At 42.1% G+C, this 16,862-nt stretch overlaps 3 protein-coding genes across 3 annotated transcripts in view; 1 reads left to right on the top strand and 2 right to left on the bottom strand.

The window, feature by feature from the left end:
• Positions 1-16,862, top strand: part of NF1 (neurofibromin 1) — a 585,707-nt gene that overhangs the window by 350,321 nt on the left and 218,524 nt on the right. The window lies entirely within an intron of this gene.
• OMG (oligodendrocyte myelin glycoprotein) lies at positions 2,332-4,720 on the bottom strand. Its single transcript, XM_082246803.1, has 2 exons — positions 4,192-4,720; positions 2,332-3,832 (listed from the first exon to the last, which is right to left on the bottom strand). Exon 2 carries the CDS (start codon positions 3,829-3,831, stop codon positions 2,554-2,556), a length of 1,278 nt encoding a protein of 425 aa, XP_082102929.1. The 5' UTR covers position 3,832; positions 4,192-4,720; the 3' UTR covers positions 2,332-2,553.
• Positions 6,458-10,514, bottom strand: EVI2B (ecotropic viral integration site 2B). Its single transcript, XM_082246927.1, has 2 exons — positions 10,445-10,514; positions 6,458-7,294 (listed from the first exon to the last, which is right to left on the bottom strand). The coding sequence occupies exon 2, from the start codon at positions 7,273-7,275 to the stop codon at positions 6,529-6,531; it is 747 nt and encodes a 248-aa protein (XP_082103053.1). The 5' UTR covers positions 7,276-7,294; positions 10,445-10,514; the 3' UTR covers positions 6,458-6,528.

Genomic DNA, 16,862 nt, shown 5'->3' with positions numbered 1-16,862 from the left:
AAAAAGTTGGGTTTTCCATAACATTGGCTTGGTTCCATTCACATTGGAAAAGGGCTAGGACCACAATTGTGATTTTATGAAAGATTTTCCTGTAAACTAGATTTCCCTCACGTAATGATCTGAAAACGCCAAATATCACCCAGTCTGAAAGTGAGGGGGCTATCTGCCACATAGGGAATGGGCAACTATAAATACCGATGTATGTACTAACCCTTCCACTCTCTACTCAAATAGTTTTGTGTTGCCATTGATATTTCCCCTTTTTTCTGTCCTTGAGACAGGCGCATAGGAGGCAAGGGGTAGAATTCACTTTTAAATTATAGTACTACTCTGTAGTAAAGTAGTAAAGAGCAACTGGCTGTAGTACAATGTCAAACAAAAATCATAGTTTAATCTGCATGTAACAAAAGTGAAGAGGCCTTCAAGTTAGCCTAGTCATCATTTTGTTTGAAAGGAATACACACTTCCAATTTTCTTCCATGATTCTCTTCTGTGCACAATGTGTTTAAAGTGATATTAAAGTTTCGGCTTTTTAAAAAAACAATGTGTCATACTTACCTGCTCTGTGCAGTGGTCTTGCACAGAGCAGCCCCGATCCTCTTCTTGAGTCCCCCACCAGTGCTCCTCCCCCTTGACCACTGCCCCCAATAGCAAGCCAGTTGCTATGAGGGCACTGGTGCATGATCACTCCCGAGCCCTGCTCTTTGCATTCGTAAGGCACAACCACGGCTCAGCCCCACCCCCAACTTTCTCCTCATTTGCTCACTGGCTGTGATTGACAGCAGTGGAAGCCAATGGCTCCCGCTGCTGTCTTAGTCAATGAGGAGAGGGAGTCCTGGGACAGCCGACGCGCTTGTGCACATCGCTGGTTTTAGAGGGAGCTCAGGTGAGGTTTGCATAGAATGCATGAAGGTAAAAAGACCTTCAGCCTTTACAACCACTTTGATGTTTTAAAGTCAGATTTGGCATAGTAACTAACATGGCAAAATTGCAGCACTGTGATCCTGAATTGAGTCCCATTAGGCCATTAGCTACCTTAAAAGGATTACATTTTCTTGCAGGTTTCCTTTGGGTATTCAATTTTCCTCTGTGAATCTGATAGGTTCTTAAAGATTTTCTTATAAAACTGAAGATCTGGTATACTTTTTGCTGCAGAGCCACGGAAAAGAAAATCTGTAAACTTAGTGGTTGTAAAGGTAGAAAGTTTTTTACTTTAATGCATTAAGGTAAAAGAAACTTTGCATGCAGCTCCCCCCCTCAGCCCCCATATACTTACCTGAGCCCATTCTCAATCCAACACTGTGCCCAAGAGCAGCAACGCTCTATTCTCTCTCTCTCTCCTCACAGGGCAGATTGATAGCAGCGCCAGCTATTGGTTACTACTGCTGTCATTCAATTCCGGTGATTGGGAGGGACCGAGCCGCACTGTCTGTGTTAATGGTCGCAGACAAGCGCAGCTCAGGATAAAGCCCACAGTTGTGCCACAATCGGAAGCTGCTTCCATTGGTGGCACACCGAAAAGAGGAGGAGCCAACAGTGTTGGTGGGCAACCTGAGAAGCTGGTTTAGGGCTGCTCTGTGCAAAACCATTGCATGGAGCAGATGAGTATGACATGTTTGTTTAAAAAAAAAATAGAATTTTCAAACACTTTAAATCCTATATATACCTAGAGAATTCTGTCCTTTTTGAGAACAGACACAGCTCAGACAGAAATTTCACTCATCTCAACACCTCCCGCACATGATACTAAGGAGTCTATCTATAAATCAGTCTTTTGCCTGCCTAAAAATATGGTTGGTTAATTAATACAAGGTTTCTTAGCCCTGGTTCACACTGGTGCAGCTTTGAAATCATGCTAATTCAGCACAATTTCAAAGCTGCACATCATTTGCACTGCCAATTTCATTGCGGCTTGTGACTTACTTTAACAGAAGTCTATGCGAATTGCAATGAAATCAGTGAAAAGTAGAGCAGGAACCTTTTTCATATTCACTGCAACATGAGTCCTGGAGATATGAACGGTTCCATGAACCCTGGCAATGGGGTGCGACTTGACATGCAATTTGGAACTGTCAAATCGCTTGACAAGTTGCACCGGTGTATATGGGGGCTTAGAGAAAATAAAGCTGATTTTTAATTTATCTGGTGTTTTTCCTAAATCTGGTTATGCAGTTTTGCAATAAAATTTACTTTTATAGAGGATTTCAATATTGAAAATGATTCCCCATATCTCTATCAGTGGTACTACTCCTTCAGTCATACACTTTTGATTGTATGCCATAACGATTACATTTTTAGCATGCAGTTGTTTAAATGGTAAAGACATACAGAAATGTTTTAAACGTTTATTGTATCAATATGCATAACATTTATGGATTAAACTTTTGTGCATTAGTACAGAGATATTCAATGATTCACATTCAAATTTTATTAAAGCAGTGCTGGTTTGTAAATCTTTAGTCCTTGGCAGAGTTGGAGACAGAATTGCAAACTTTTGTCAGGCTCATTAAAAAGCTTTTAAATGGTTCCCAGTTCCTCATTTGTAACATGCCTTTACACAGTCCTTATAACAAGGAAGAGTATCAAAAATAAAACTGCAAGACACTTCTCTTTCTGTGCTGCTGAGGAGGGAGCAAGATCATTTAGTTGTACTGTTGTGGCTTGTATCTCTACAGACACAGTTGTGCTTGGCAGGGTTAAATTGTTATTTATTACATTATCAATGCTCACGAAAACTGTGGAATCATACATTTTAGTCTCCTCTATTTCATTTGAATTGATTTGATTGTCTATTTCATTCCCAAAAGAATTAAAGTCTAAATGAATCATTCCATCTGCAGAGCTTTCATCTATCATTAGAGAGTCCTCTGTGCTTGCATGTAGAATGCTGCTTGTGTTAACTGGGGCTGCAGTTAAATCCTCTGGATATCGTATCTTTTTGTACTGCTTGGGTTCTTGCACTTCTAAGAAAAGCGAATGATTTGTAGTAAACAATGGAATGTCGGCAGTAGTGACTTCTTTTTGTGCTTCATATTCGGTCGAAAATTGCTTTGTAATTTTATATCTTTCATTGGCACATGGAGAACCTATTACATTATTGTTTTCTTCTACCCACATCATAATATAGTTCATACCTTGTGTGTCTTGGCATGACCATGGGTTGTTGTACAGGGTGATCTCTATTACATGTGTCAGGTAGTCAAAAGCATTGGTTGGTATGTAGGTGAATCTGTTGTTGTGCAGGTACAGATTCTGAAGCTTGGGCATTCTCATCAATGTTCCTGGTAATATCTGTATCAAGGAATTGTTGGATAAATCTATCGTTAGTATATTACTGGGCATATTGGTTGGTACAGTCCAAAGCTGGTTGTAGCTTAGGTTCAGGAGCTGCAGACTAATCAGTGTATTGTTAATAAACACTGTCCTCTGCAGGCTGTTTTTGGAGATATCAAGCACCTTAAGATTCCACTGGTGTGCAGTGTCCAATTTATGAAGCACTTTGATGCTGTTATTTGAAGCATACAACTCCCACAGAGACCTTGGCAAATGGGAAGGGAGGTTGCTGAGCAAGTTATGGGAAAGGTCTAGAAACCTCAGGTTGGTGAACCTAGTCAATTGATGGTCCATATCAGACAGCTGGTTGTAAGACAAGTTCAGATGTGTGATATTGTCCTGGAGTCCATGTGGCAATGCAGTCAGACTGCTGCCTGAACAGTCAACATCCCTGTTCTTCATAATGCAAGAACACTTCAAGGGACAGAGACAGAAGATGTTTGGTACAGAGCATAAAAGAAACAGGAGTCCTGGCGAGGGCTTGATTTGGCAATCCATGCTTACCTGCAACCAAATATTCAGTAGACATCTTAAATGTACACATATACACTTTTTAAAACTAGCAATACATTTTGTTTAGCTTGATTATTACATAAAGAATCAAGATATTTATATTTGTTTAGATTATATAGATTTATCTTACATTGTAATCTGTATACATTAACAAATATTTTTTGAGACAAGTTAGCTTTTACGTTCACTGAATGAGATCAGTATTTTACTTTGCTGCATTTCTTGTTCAGAATGCTATTGCCATTTAACACTGGCTTCTAATGTATATGAAACAAATAGTATATTAGTGGCATGAATAGATCATTGCATGACCTTTTAATGTGTTAAGTCATAAATAAAACTTACCACTCGGTCTTCCCTTTCAGAATCAATACATAGCTAATGTAGACGGTGCTATTAGCTGATGGGCATTTATCCAGCTCTTGCTTAAGGATGCTTGCTTCTGGTAGTTGTGCTTGTGCCTTTCAGCTGCATTGTACTGCTGTGAGCTGGAGCACTGTATCCATCTGATCAGCTATTCGGAGGACTGCAGAGCAGATTCTAGTGCTGACTCAAATTTATTGAGAGCATTGCATAGCCAATCCAGCAGCCAGTCTGATCTCTGAACTGGGAGTGAGCACTGGGACATAAAAAAAAAAAAAATTCCCTGTCTATACTCACACCTAAATTGCAGTCCTCCTGAGTTGTAATAGCATTATAAATAGCTAAAATAATTTTATAACCAGGATAATCTACTTTTCTGTGCTTCAGAATGATATGCTACTTAAAGCAGGATTTAGGGATAACATTTTTACAGCAATATACCGTACATCCCATTTTGGATTGCATTGTTCACCTGCACTGTTGACATAAGACAGTGCATATTTCAATTATGTACATATTCTACACAGGTATGAAAATATCTATTTGTCATTAGCTTTGGTGTCTAAAAACCCTATCTTTGATCTGAGAGAGCTCTGCAGGAAAAATGCAGCAGGGCACATTCATGCATTGTCAGAATTTCCACTAGCTTGAGCCGAGTGCTTCCCTTTTTGGCACCTTTTTTTGAGAAACAAAGTGCAGCAAAGTGTAATTTCAGTTTAGGTATATACTGTATTCTTATGTTGAGTAAAGATGGTATGGCTGAGCATAACCTCCTTCCTTGTTTGTTTACTTTGAATTCGAAGGTCTGTTTAGTAAATGCAGCTTTTCTCTAAAACATTTTTGCACAAAGTAGTTCATATATGCTTATACCTAATGCTCATATGTCAACAGATCAACGGGTGGCTGGAGCAGAAGCAGAATTTTTAGATGTGAGTGTTAAAGCGGAACTAAAGTAAAATAAAAAAAAAATTGTGAACAGGCAGGCACTTTACTGCAAAAGAAAGATGCAGTGTCTCCGCTGCAATAAAATAAACTTATCTGCCAGTTAGTATTTTCCTGCAGGATGTACACTGAGCTGTGCATGCACTGTCTCCAGCATAGTGCCAGTGTGCCAGGTTGAAAAATATTCCGTGCTGGCCAGTCAAAACGGCTGAAGACCAGCACCTAGAAGAGGCCATGGAGAAGATGCTGACGAGGGACTTTGTGGGTGTACCATTGGAACATGCTTAAGTATTTTTCTTTAGTTCTACCTAAAAGGGAATGCATTTTTAGTGAACACGTTTTGAATTGACTTTTTTTCATAGAGTAATTTTTCATGTGCAATTTATTATTTTTATTTTTGTTAAATATAGATATTTCTAGATTCACTATTAGAGGCAGGATGTAAGTTACTACATGATACTGCCTAACTTCTTAGAGGCACTGTCATTGATGCAGTGAGACAGTGATGCTGTCTGGATAAAGAGCCCCCCCCAACCCATGATGATAACCTCACCAGCGCTTCCCTAATGCGTCTTTAAGTGGGAAAATACCTTGTGCTTCTGAGTATGGGGAATCATGCAACCTCTTCCGATGTAATAATTCTCAGACCTAGCAGCCATTCCCTAGGCCCCAAACACTGTCACTTAACAGAGGAAATAACAAAGCTGCCCCCAATATTGTCCATGGTTTTTGGTGCTAGCTACAACAGAAGAGAGGATTGAAAATGCTAGCAAAGTGTCATTGCATTGTGCATTACGCAAACTGTTGTTGACTGTGGAGATAAGATAGCCTTTTCCACAGACAGCTATGTAATACACAAACCTTAAGTGAATATGGATAACAGGGCTATAAAGCCCCTTTCACACAGGCGGACCTGATTGGACCATCCATTGCCCTCTATGGAGCGGCTGGTCTCAACGGTGTCCGTTGACATCTGCTAACATACGATCCTATCTGCTAAAAACAGACAGCTGGGGTTCTGGTCCTTATCACTCTAGTGGCCATTGGGTGTAAACGGACAGGCAGTCCTTTTATATTTGACAGCCCATAGAGGACAATGGGCTGTGTCTGTGTCTTTCTGCAGATGCGGAGCAAACACAGAAAATCCACCCGCCTGCTCAATGGGGATCACTGGACAAATTCTCCACTGAGCAGCCAGAGTCCATCTCATGTGAAAGAGGCCTAAGTGAATGTCTAAGAGAATGTCTGATGTTTTATACATATTTTGTACTTTAAAAGGAGTAATTTGATGTCAAGACTCTATCATACCAAACTTTCTATTCTTTGGCATGCATTAGAAAGAAGCAAAGAATGTACTGATACTTCTGTTAAAGAACTTCACAAGAGGTCGGGTGGAGGTGGTGGTAAAAGTTGATCATTAATATTGCAGGTTCCGTAAAAAGAATCCGTTATTCTAATAGTATTTTCTTGGTGTAATGAAATCTGGTTGCAGTGTTCATCACTTTGTGTAACATCTGCTAGTGGCAGGGGTTGCAAATCCCTTTCATCTCCTATGACAGGGAGCTCATCAATCTGTGGAGGCATTGGAAAATGTAGAACGTCATCTGGTGGAGGTGGTAGGGAGGTTTCATCACTTAAAGTGTGGTCTTGAGGATGCAATGTAGATTGTTGTCCTACAGATGCATCTGATGAAAAGCTTGTTTTTTCACTTGATATGTATGGCATTTTTGGAGTGGTATTGGTCCTACTGGCATCTTCATCTTGCGTATTTGCCTCTTTATAATATCCTTGAGGCGTGTCTTCAGAAACACAACTTTTTTGGGGAGCCTGTAGTTCATTAAGTACTATTGGGGCTGTACTTGTGCTTGAAAGTTTCCTTTGTCTATTTAGGATACATTCATTAATTTTAACATCTTCATGGGCGTTCCCATCTGCCAGTGGGGATGGTCCTGCCCAATTCTGGTCAGCGGTGTTCTCCTTTTTAAAATGTTTCCATATGATAATGCCAACTATTGCTATTAGCATAAATATTAAAAGGATTCCAATAATAAGTGCTGCTAGCCAAAGGTATTTCTCTGATTCCTCTCCGTCTGATCCATCATGATCCAATTTACCTTTATCCATATTTTATAAATGTTTTTACCTAGGAATAACAAGTAATTTGTCAGAAAAAAAAAATAATAGGTTATGGTCCACCAGCAACAGAAAAATCTTACTCAATATGAAGCTCAACTAGACATTTTTATTTGAGATTTGAGTCTATCTTCTAGTTAGAAGTAATCCACTTGAAAACATCTCTGCGGTTAGGTCTTTAAGATGTGTATCCATTAGGTGGGGAGATAAATGTACAGCACTGGTGGATTTTTAAAGAATTACAGGTATGTATATTGTGTATATATGTATGTTATGTATATCATAGTTACCGCAAGATTGGACCAATGTAACTATGCATTTACCAGACCTGGCTGATCCCCCTAGAAATCATTGAAGTAGGCATAGCTAATCCAGTGATCTCCACTTGTTAAGGATCCCTTTCCGAGCGGCCACTCTGCTGTATCCTGAACACAGGAGGTTGGTCGCTTGGCACCAGTGGCATTCAGAAAATGTTTTTGAGTAGTTTTATCTACTTAAGTGATTTCCAGCTTCCAGGGAGATTATATGTATACGTATCCATGCCTGGAATTTTTCTTTAATATTTATTTACAGTACTGTATTTTATCCTCCCTTGATAGTTAAACGCAAAAACAAAATATTTTTGAACAACGTTCGTCAAACTATTAAATGTACTGAGATTTACTGATTGTACTGAGATTTTTCATGCTCATTTGAGTTAAAAAATCTAGCAGAGTATACCCACCTTTTAGATACCAGAATTCCACCTCCTGCTAGCCTCTATTTTTATCTCGGGAGCGAGCCTGCAGGTGCACCCCTATAGGAAGTGGCTTTTTATGGTGGCGCACAGAGACGAGGAGGAGCCTGGAGCACCGAGAGGGGATGTTATACTTGCCTGTTCCATGCAATATCATTGCAGCACTGCCGGCTTCCCCTCTCCTTTTCCGTTGGCTTGTACAGGGGATCGTTTCAGGTTGGAGAGCGGGGAATCGGTACCGATCATTCACTGTGTCCATAACTGAAACATAGTGAACTGTTTACTATGGATAATTTTTTTAAAATGAACAGGAAACCACTCGGAGCACTTCCCATTCATTTAGTGTCCAGTGCAGCTGAGGCTGCACAGAAAGGGACTAAGGAATCTCTGACCTTAGTTGTTTACTCTGCCTCAAAAGTGAGATATCAGGGGTCTGTTTAGACCCCTGATATTCCACCAAAGCTCCCCAACGGGGCTCCTAATAATTGTAAAACAATATTGTAAATTTAAAAAAAAATGTTTAAAAAAGAAAGAAAAAAAATTAAAAGCTACTAACACAATTCTCTGCCCTATGTTTTTACAGTAACGTTTGCTTTATTATATTTTTCTTAGTTTTCCTTACTATTTAGTTAGGCCTTGCTAGTTCATTTCTTAAAAATTGGCTCTCTCCAAACTGACTCTAATATGTGTGTAGTTGGAGACCTTCAGGAGCAGGGACTGATGAAAGCTCCTGGGCGGGCAGAGACTGATTTGAATGTTAGGTGTGTAAAGTGTTGAACAAAAATTGGTGGCGCTATATAAATACCTGTAATAAATATTACCTGATATCAGTTAAACTGCCAACATTCTGCATTCATTGATGGCTAATACAGAATAAGACTCTACTATTGCTATTCAGTTACACTGAAAGCGGTTGTATACCCCGCTTGGTGATTTTTACCTACAGGTAACCCTATAATAAGGCCTACCTGTAGGTAAAATTAATATCTCCTAAACCTGCACGGTTTAGGAGATATTCACCCCGCATGAAGCCACTGACAGCAGCAGCGTATCGTGCCAGAACTTCAGAGCACCTTGCCGTAGGGCTCCTGCGCGCATGCGCTGGAGTGTCGTCATCGCAGCTCCCACTCACAGTGCCAGAGTCAGCGAACCCGAAAAGAATCTGTGAGGTAACATGTCAGCCGCCTCAGCAGCGATCGGATGCAGCTGCGGGGGCTTTGTTCTAAGGTATGTATGTCATAGTGTGCTAGTATGCAATGCATACTAGCAAATTATGCTATTGTCTTGCAGGTTTTGTTTTTTTTTTTTTTTTTTTTTCTTCAGCCGTTTACTACTGCTTGAAGGTCTTTTATCACTGTATTGTAGTTGTCTGGTATTCTGTTTTAGGCTTCATGTACACCCTGCCTACATTTACCATGGCCGCTGGAAAACGAGGCAAACTCGCACGCAGTTTTGCATTTTCCCCCTTACTCAAGTTTAGGAGCTGCTAGTGTACATGAAGCAGTATTATTCCACATACGAGTGATCAAGAGACCCTTGATTTCCTAAAATGCTGTGACTGTGTTTTAATTTGTGGTGCTGCTTGCACGGTATACAGTAGTCAGAATACCATACAAGAAAGAGAAAAATTTGGGGAACTGTGGTTTGTTCATTGTCCCACTTTATCACTTTGTGATGGGTTCCCTTTAGTATATCTTGCCATAAAAATTGAAATTCGGAGTAAAAGATACTTACCACAGACCCATAGGATGCCTGAAAGACACAAGGGATGTACATTGATGGGATGAGGGGTATATGATTCTACTATATGATCTACTTTAGTACTCTCTGTATTATGATTTGTTATAATGTACTATCAATATAGTTATGGCTTATTTAGTAATTGTTTTGTGACAGCACAGTTTACAGAAATACTTCATATGCACTATATAACTGTTTAGATCTTAAAATCCAAGCTAGTTTGACATCAGAAGCTTCTGTTTCTACTTTGTGGGTAACTAACTTGTGTAAAATTTAAAATGGCTTTTACTGGAAAAGTGAAGTAAATTAGTGACATCCTTATTTGTAACCTTTATGCAAAAACCAGATCAAAAATAATTTGCTGTTCCATGTATGAAAGGGTCATAGACAGTCCATATTTACTATAAAATATTTTTCTGCACTCATCATTCCTTTTGTTGTCAGTAATACTTGTAGACTGTACTAACTAAAGGATTTCCATGTCTCTCATCTACTTGCAGTGAGATTTGATTATGTTCTTGTGTGTTTCCTCTGCTTTATGGTGACACTACTAAATAGTGCTTTAGTTTTGAATATAATGTAGATGTAAGGTCTATACTACTGTCTCTTACCCAAGTAGGATCCCCAAATTAAACTTGTAATGCAACAAAGACACTGAACAGTTTTAAGTAAAAGCGTTCTTACCGGTTTATATTGTTGATTTACAGAGGTCGTCTGCTGTGAGTTTGTCAAGCAAAGTGAAATTGAGAAGACTCTTATAGTGAAGTGCAATTGTAACGGTTTGAGTCACATCAAAAGGAAGTTCAAGATAGTTTCAGGAAATGTGTTGATGTGAAATATCTTAGCCGTTTTTAAGACACTGGCTTTTGCAATTCGTTTGCTGGAAGTGTGCTGCTGATGAGGCAAATATTGTTACCTAATAGTAAAGGCAATAGTGACTTCCACAGTGTAATCCTATACCTACACACAATGTCCCCCAGTGTGTTAATTCTAGTTACCAGGAAGGGACAGGGTGAATGTAGAATGAACTTCTTCCAGGTCAAAGTTAAAATGTTTATTAGTTTTCTTATGGTCCGGTATAAATTCTGTTAAAATCTTTTGGTCAGGTATATACAATATATTGCACAATAATGGTTTGTTTCTTTAGCCAGTAGGTGAAGTTTTAGACTCCTTTTCATTTGTGTTCTAGAGATTGCATAAAGTACGTATGAATTCACCATTGTAACAAAATTCCCCATCCTGTTTAACCTCTCAAATGAACCGCTTTTTGAAAGATAAGGCTTTGTTTCACTTTGGTCAACTGGTGGATGCTAGAATACTGCGTTCTTTCCAGAACCTTCAGGCAGCTTGTAATCTTCCTAGAGGGGCTTTTTTTTTTTTTTTAAGTTGTCTGTAAATATGCCATTAGGCATAATCTTTAACAAACTCACTTCAATTTTCTAAATTGATGGCGTTCTAAAGAACCTGCTTGACAGGTCCATCCTCCAAGTGTCGGATTTTCAAGATCTATAAAATTCTCCTACCCTATCCAAGCTCCAGTTTGGCACACATGTGAAAATGTGGGAGCAGATTCTGGGGGAAGACATGTCAAATTATATAGTCACAGACCTCTAAAAGTCCAATTTGCACCTTATACAGTATAGGGAAACCCAGTAGAAAATCCTCTTGCTTGTACCAAACCCTGGAACTGCTCCACTCCATATATCTCTTGGCCAATAATTTCTGCTGGCACTGGAAGAAGGAACTGGCAAAAATACACCCTATCTACTGGTCCTGCCCCATACTTATACCCTATTGGTGGAGCGTCCACACCCTCATTCTTTCCCACTTTGGATCCTGGATCCCCTTTAACCCTTAAACTTTTCTCTTAGGGCTCCCTCCTCAAAAATTTTCTAAAGCCTCTGGAAAAAAAAAAAAAAAAACAATTTATAGCTCATGTGGTAACAAATGTGAGGTGCTTAGTTGCACTCAAACGAAAAAAAGGGAGCCTCCCTCCTTGGTCAAGTTGCATACAAGGATCCAAGATGTAAAGCGGATGGAATACCTTACCACCTCTCCTTACACAATTACAACGGAGTCTCAGAATCTCCTCTTGGAGACTCCCCTCACTTGATCTACCCTTCCTAGACTTCAATCAGAACTTGACGTGGGCCATGCGGTTGTGTTTGGCTCTGGAATTGGTCAGGGGCCAGGGAAGTTAAGCCTCTTACTCCCCCCCTCTTCTCCCTCTTTCCCCTATCCCTCTATCCTGTTTCCCTTTTTACTTCTTTTAAAAAATGTTGTCCCCTTTTTACAACTAGCACAGGATTTACTTCTATGGAGCTAAATACCTGTTAATAGCTATGGGTTCTTGTGGAATCTTCTTACCTAAGGCTAGACATGCAGTCCCCTTTAATGTCTGTTGACCTGGCGCATTTCTGAATGACCTAAAGGAGTAGTATGGCCAAAGCTGTTTTGACCCTACTTTTCCAGTGGTTCACAGGAGGCTCCTTTTTAGCCCGCTGTCAGCTGATGTCCCTTAGCTGGTCCAGGTCCCACAAACCCAGATGCCTGGACCGGCAACTGGCTCAGCCTTAGTGAGCTACTGGAAGACTGATGGTCACTAGTTCTCTGCAGACTGAATATCAAGAACTTGATCGATCAGTGGCTGCTAAACGATCTCTTCTGGGTGTAGAGCGGGCGGGTGAGTATGACTGTTTGTTTTTTTTTTTGTTTGTATTCCTAGACTGCCTTAAACTTTGAATGCTTTTGATGTCATGCCACCTCTCGGGACCATATATCTTGGTACCCCAGGAGCTCATTCTTCAGGGTTGTCCTGTATTCCTTGTGTAAAAATTGTCAGTTTTTTGAAAAAAAAAGAAAGCTGGGTCTCTTCCTTGCAGGTCTGTGGTTACCCCCATGGCTGTGGCCTTCTGCTATTTCTGCAGCTTGGCCTGTAAAAATATCTGCCTGCAAACTAATCTTCCATGACCCTGAATAGGACACTGCTATATACTGTAGGTATGTCCATTTAAAATTTGAGGGATGTTCGTATGTGGTCAGCCTGACGATAGTTTTTACTTACCTTGCTGCAGACATCAAGGAAGTGTGCAGGTGTCAGGGGGGTAAGTGTGCATTAGGGGCCATGCTCCTGATCCTGCATGCCTGTCAAATTGTGACATGTGGCTGTGTACTAGGAGCTGCTGCCTCTGCATCCACTTTCATAGGCTGCTGTTTGCTGTAACTGCTAACAAAGTGTTTGCTGGCGTTCAGCTTCAATATGTTAGTCAAGACCATCTAAATCTGGTAGTGCATCCAATAGTGCATCTAACACTACGTGATTGGAAATGCTGCTTTCTAAAGGTGTTTGTTGCTCCTGCAGTAAAGTGGAGACACCCTAATACTGGAAATGTTACTGGCTGGATCACCAGAAGAAAATAAAGGGGGAAAAAAAAAGCCCAAAAAGACATATACAGTCACCACGTTTAAAGTGAATGTAAACGATCGCCTTGTAAAACAACTTATTCCGTTTTAAATAGAAAAAGAGGCAAAACATTTTTTGTATAAATATTAAACATTATAAATACCTTTTTAAAAAATGTTTCTCTGTCGCTCATTGACAGACGCAGTCCTCTTGATTAATAACACATTGGGTTATACTGCCCTCTACAGGAGTAGGACACTAGACGGAAGGAAAACGTTCTGGCCACACCTAAGGGGCAGTCCCAGAGGGTATATCCTCTCTCTCTCTGCTACAGGAAGTCAGCTTGCTGGGATCTTTGGTCCTGGCAGGATTTTTTTTTTTTTTTTAGAAAAACTTTTTATTAGGCAGCTTTTTTCTCCAGTGTTCCTGTGAGATCTTCAAGCAAGTATGCTGAAACTGGTCGACGGGCTGGATGTTGAGATCCAGTGGTCACCCCAGTCAGCCTGCGAGCGCGTGCAGGCCCTAGCTCCGCGCTGGGTCGGCCGCGACATAGTCCCACTGGATGGGGACTGACCCTGTGAGTTAAACGTTTCGCCTGGACGCCGACGACCAGTTGGAAACTGAGTCACGGCGTTCGTATTGGTCGACAGCCCCCCCACCTCGGTGGAGAGGGGTTCTGTCAGGAGTTGGCGCCCGCCTGTTCCTGTATGGTGAGTAAAATGTTCCCCCTCTCCCCCTGACGGGTGTGTTGGTGGATGCGGGCCCCTCCCTGGCATGGTCAGACGCTCATGTTTCTGGGTCCCCCCTCTATCCTATAACAGGTGTCACAGATCCCCCAATTGACTGTGATTTTGTGAATAAGAAACCAGAAGGCTTGGTTTGGGAGCTGACTATCTAAAGTCACTGTATGAGTGAGCACTGTTAAGGGACCATGACTGAAGTCAGTGGGGCATTACTGTGATGATGGCAATCTAGGCCATTGCTAGGCGCTATCCGTTTGAGGAATCCCTCATTAAAAAATGGACGGTACCACCAGTGGTGGACCCACCGATTTCCAGACTAAATAAAGCCACTGTTATCCCGTTGGAGGACGCTCCGTCCTTTAAGGATCCAGTGGATCGAAAAGTGGAAGCGGAATCCCGCACCATTTTTTCCCTGATAGGGTCAACCTTTAGGCCAGTGGTTGCCATTGGTTTAGTTTCACAAACATTGACAGAATGGGCCAAATTGTTACGCCGTGACTTAAAGGGGAGAAGTATCCCCCCGGCAGCATCTGATTTGATGGAGCAAATTATGTAAGGACTACAGTTCGTCTGTGACGCTGCCCTGGATGCCACTCCCTTGTTAGGGCATGCATCGATGTCAGCAGTGGTCCTCAGACGTGTGTTGTGGTTAAAGTGCTGGTCGGCGGATCAAGGTTCCAAGAAAGCTTTGGCTAATCTCCCTTTTCAGGGGGATCGCCTGTTTGGGGCCACCTTAGATGAGATCATAAAGGATGTCACTGGGGGCAAGAGCACTTTTTTTGCCACAGACTGCTAAGGGTAAAGGACCTCGTATCAGGCGAGGACCTACCTTTTCAGCTCATAAAAGGTTTGTTCGCTCCGCTGGGGCGAGCGAGAAGGGCTCCAAAGCCCCCTCAGGGGGTTTCAAAGGGCGCTGGTCGGGTAAACAAAAGTCCGGCTCAGTCAAACCTGAAGATAAAACCAATACAGCCTGAAGGTGCGCCCCTACCCATCTCTGGGGTGGGGGGACGTCTTCACCGGTTTTCAGATCCAGGGCTTTCCTGAATCCTGGACAAAGGGGTTCAGGGGATCATACTATCAGGATACAAGATCGAGTGTCAATCACTTCTACCGGTGCGATTCTTCCCTTCCAACACTCGTATGCTACAAGGGGCGGTAGTTTCCGTCCCTTGAGCAGAACGTTTTCTTCATTTTTTCCAAAGATCATTCCCAGTTCCCTCCAGGAATCTGATCCGGTTGAGCGAGCGGACCAGGGAGTCTCTGGTCTGGTGGCTTCGGTCTCAAATGCTCAGCCAGGGGAAGTCACTACTTCCGATAGAATTCAAGTTTCTGATAAATGTGTGGGAACTGAGAGCGATCAGACTTTGTCTGATTTTCTGGACTGAGCAGCTCTCGGGCAGCCTGGTTCGGATCCAGTCAGACAACGCCACGGCTGTGGCTTATGTCAATCACCAATGATTTCACCAGATTTGCCTTCATTGGGGCACCCCGGAGGTGGATCTGTTGGCATTTTGGCTCAACAGGAAGGTGCGCACATGGAAGGCTTATATTGCGTGGTGTGAATCTCTTGGATTTCCCCCACGTACCTATTCGGTGACCCGAATTTTGGCCTTTCTGCAACAGGGGGTTGAGCAGAAACTGTCCTTGAGCACTATCAAGGGTCAGGTTTCAGCGTTAGCAATCTTCTTTCAGAAACCTTTGGCTACTCATTCCTTGGTACGGAATTTCATCCAGGGAGTGCGGCACCTGGCTCCGCCAGTGCGCGTGCCCTTACCGCCCTGGGATCTTAATTTAGTGTTGTCGGTTCTTCAGAAACCTCCCTTTGAAGATATTAGGGAGATTCCCTTGCTTACTTTATCCCAGAAGGTGGCCTTCTTGGTGGCCATCACTTCTGCACGCAGGGTGTCAGAACTGGCCGCATTATCTTGTCGTTCCCCATATCTGGTGGTTCATAGGGATAAGGTGGTTCTTCGTCCGAATTCATCCTTCCTTCCTAAAGTGGTTTCAGAATTTCATCTGAATGAAGATATTGTATTACCTTCCCTGTGTCCTAAGCCCAGTCATCCTCAGGAGTTTGCGTTACATTCCTTGGATGTGGTACGGGCAATCAGGGTATACCTGAAGACTACGGACTCGTTTCGTAAAACGGATTCACTTTTTGTGATCATGGATGGCCCCAAAAAGGGGTTGCCTGCATCTGCCACGACTATCTCCAAATGGATCAGACAGACGGTGGTACAGGCTTATTCTATTAAGGGTCGGGATCCTCCGTTCCCTGTTAAGGCGCACTCCACTCGGGCGCTTAGTGCTTCCTGGGCCTTCCGCCATCAGGCGTCAGTGGTCCAGGTTTGCAAGGCGGCTACCTGGTCGTCGGTTCATACCTTTACAAAATTTTATAAAGTTGATGTGATGGCATCGGCGGATGCCTCTTTTGGCCGCAAGGTTCTGCAGGCCGCAATTTGAGGAGACCGGTGGTCTACCTCGAGGGTTTTTTTCTGTTGGGTTTTCAGTTGAGTCTCATCCTTGGTTTGATGAGCCTTTAAGACTTCTAGTCGGCACCGGTTGGGCCTTCTGGATTTAAATTTTGATTTCTGTTATCCCACCCCTCATTTGTGGCACTGCTTTGGGACGTCCCAATGTGTTATTAATCAAGAGGACTGCGTCTGTCAATGAGCGACAGAGAAAAATGGATTTTTGTAAAATCTTACCGTAAAATCCTTTTCTCTTAAGCTCATTGACAGACGCAGTACCCGCCCCTTTGTTTTTGAGTTGGGTTGGGTTAAATTCTCTAACACTGCTTTGTGACATAACTGACTTCCTGTAGCGGAGAGAGAGAGAGGATATACCCTCTGGGACTGCCCCTAAGGTGTGGCCAGAACGTTTTCCTTCCATCTAGTGTCCTACTCCTGTAGAGGGCAGTATAACCCAATGTGTTATTAATCAAAGAGGACTGCGT

Source organism: Pelophylax lessonae, assembly GCF_965119305.1.
Source record: "Pelophylax lessonae genome assembly, chromosome: 2".
Taxonomy (NCBI): Eukaryota; Metazoa; Chordata; class Amphibia; order Anura; family Ranidae; genus Pelophylax; species Pelophylax lessonae.
This window is presented reverse-complemented; position numbering and strand designations above follow the sequence as displayed.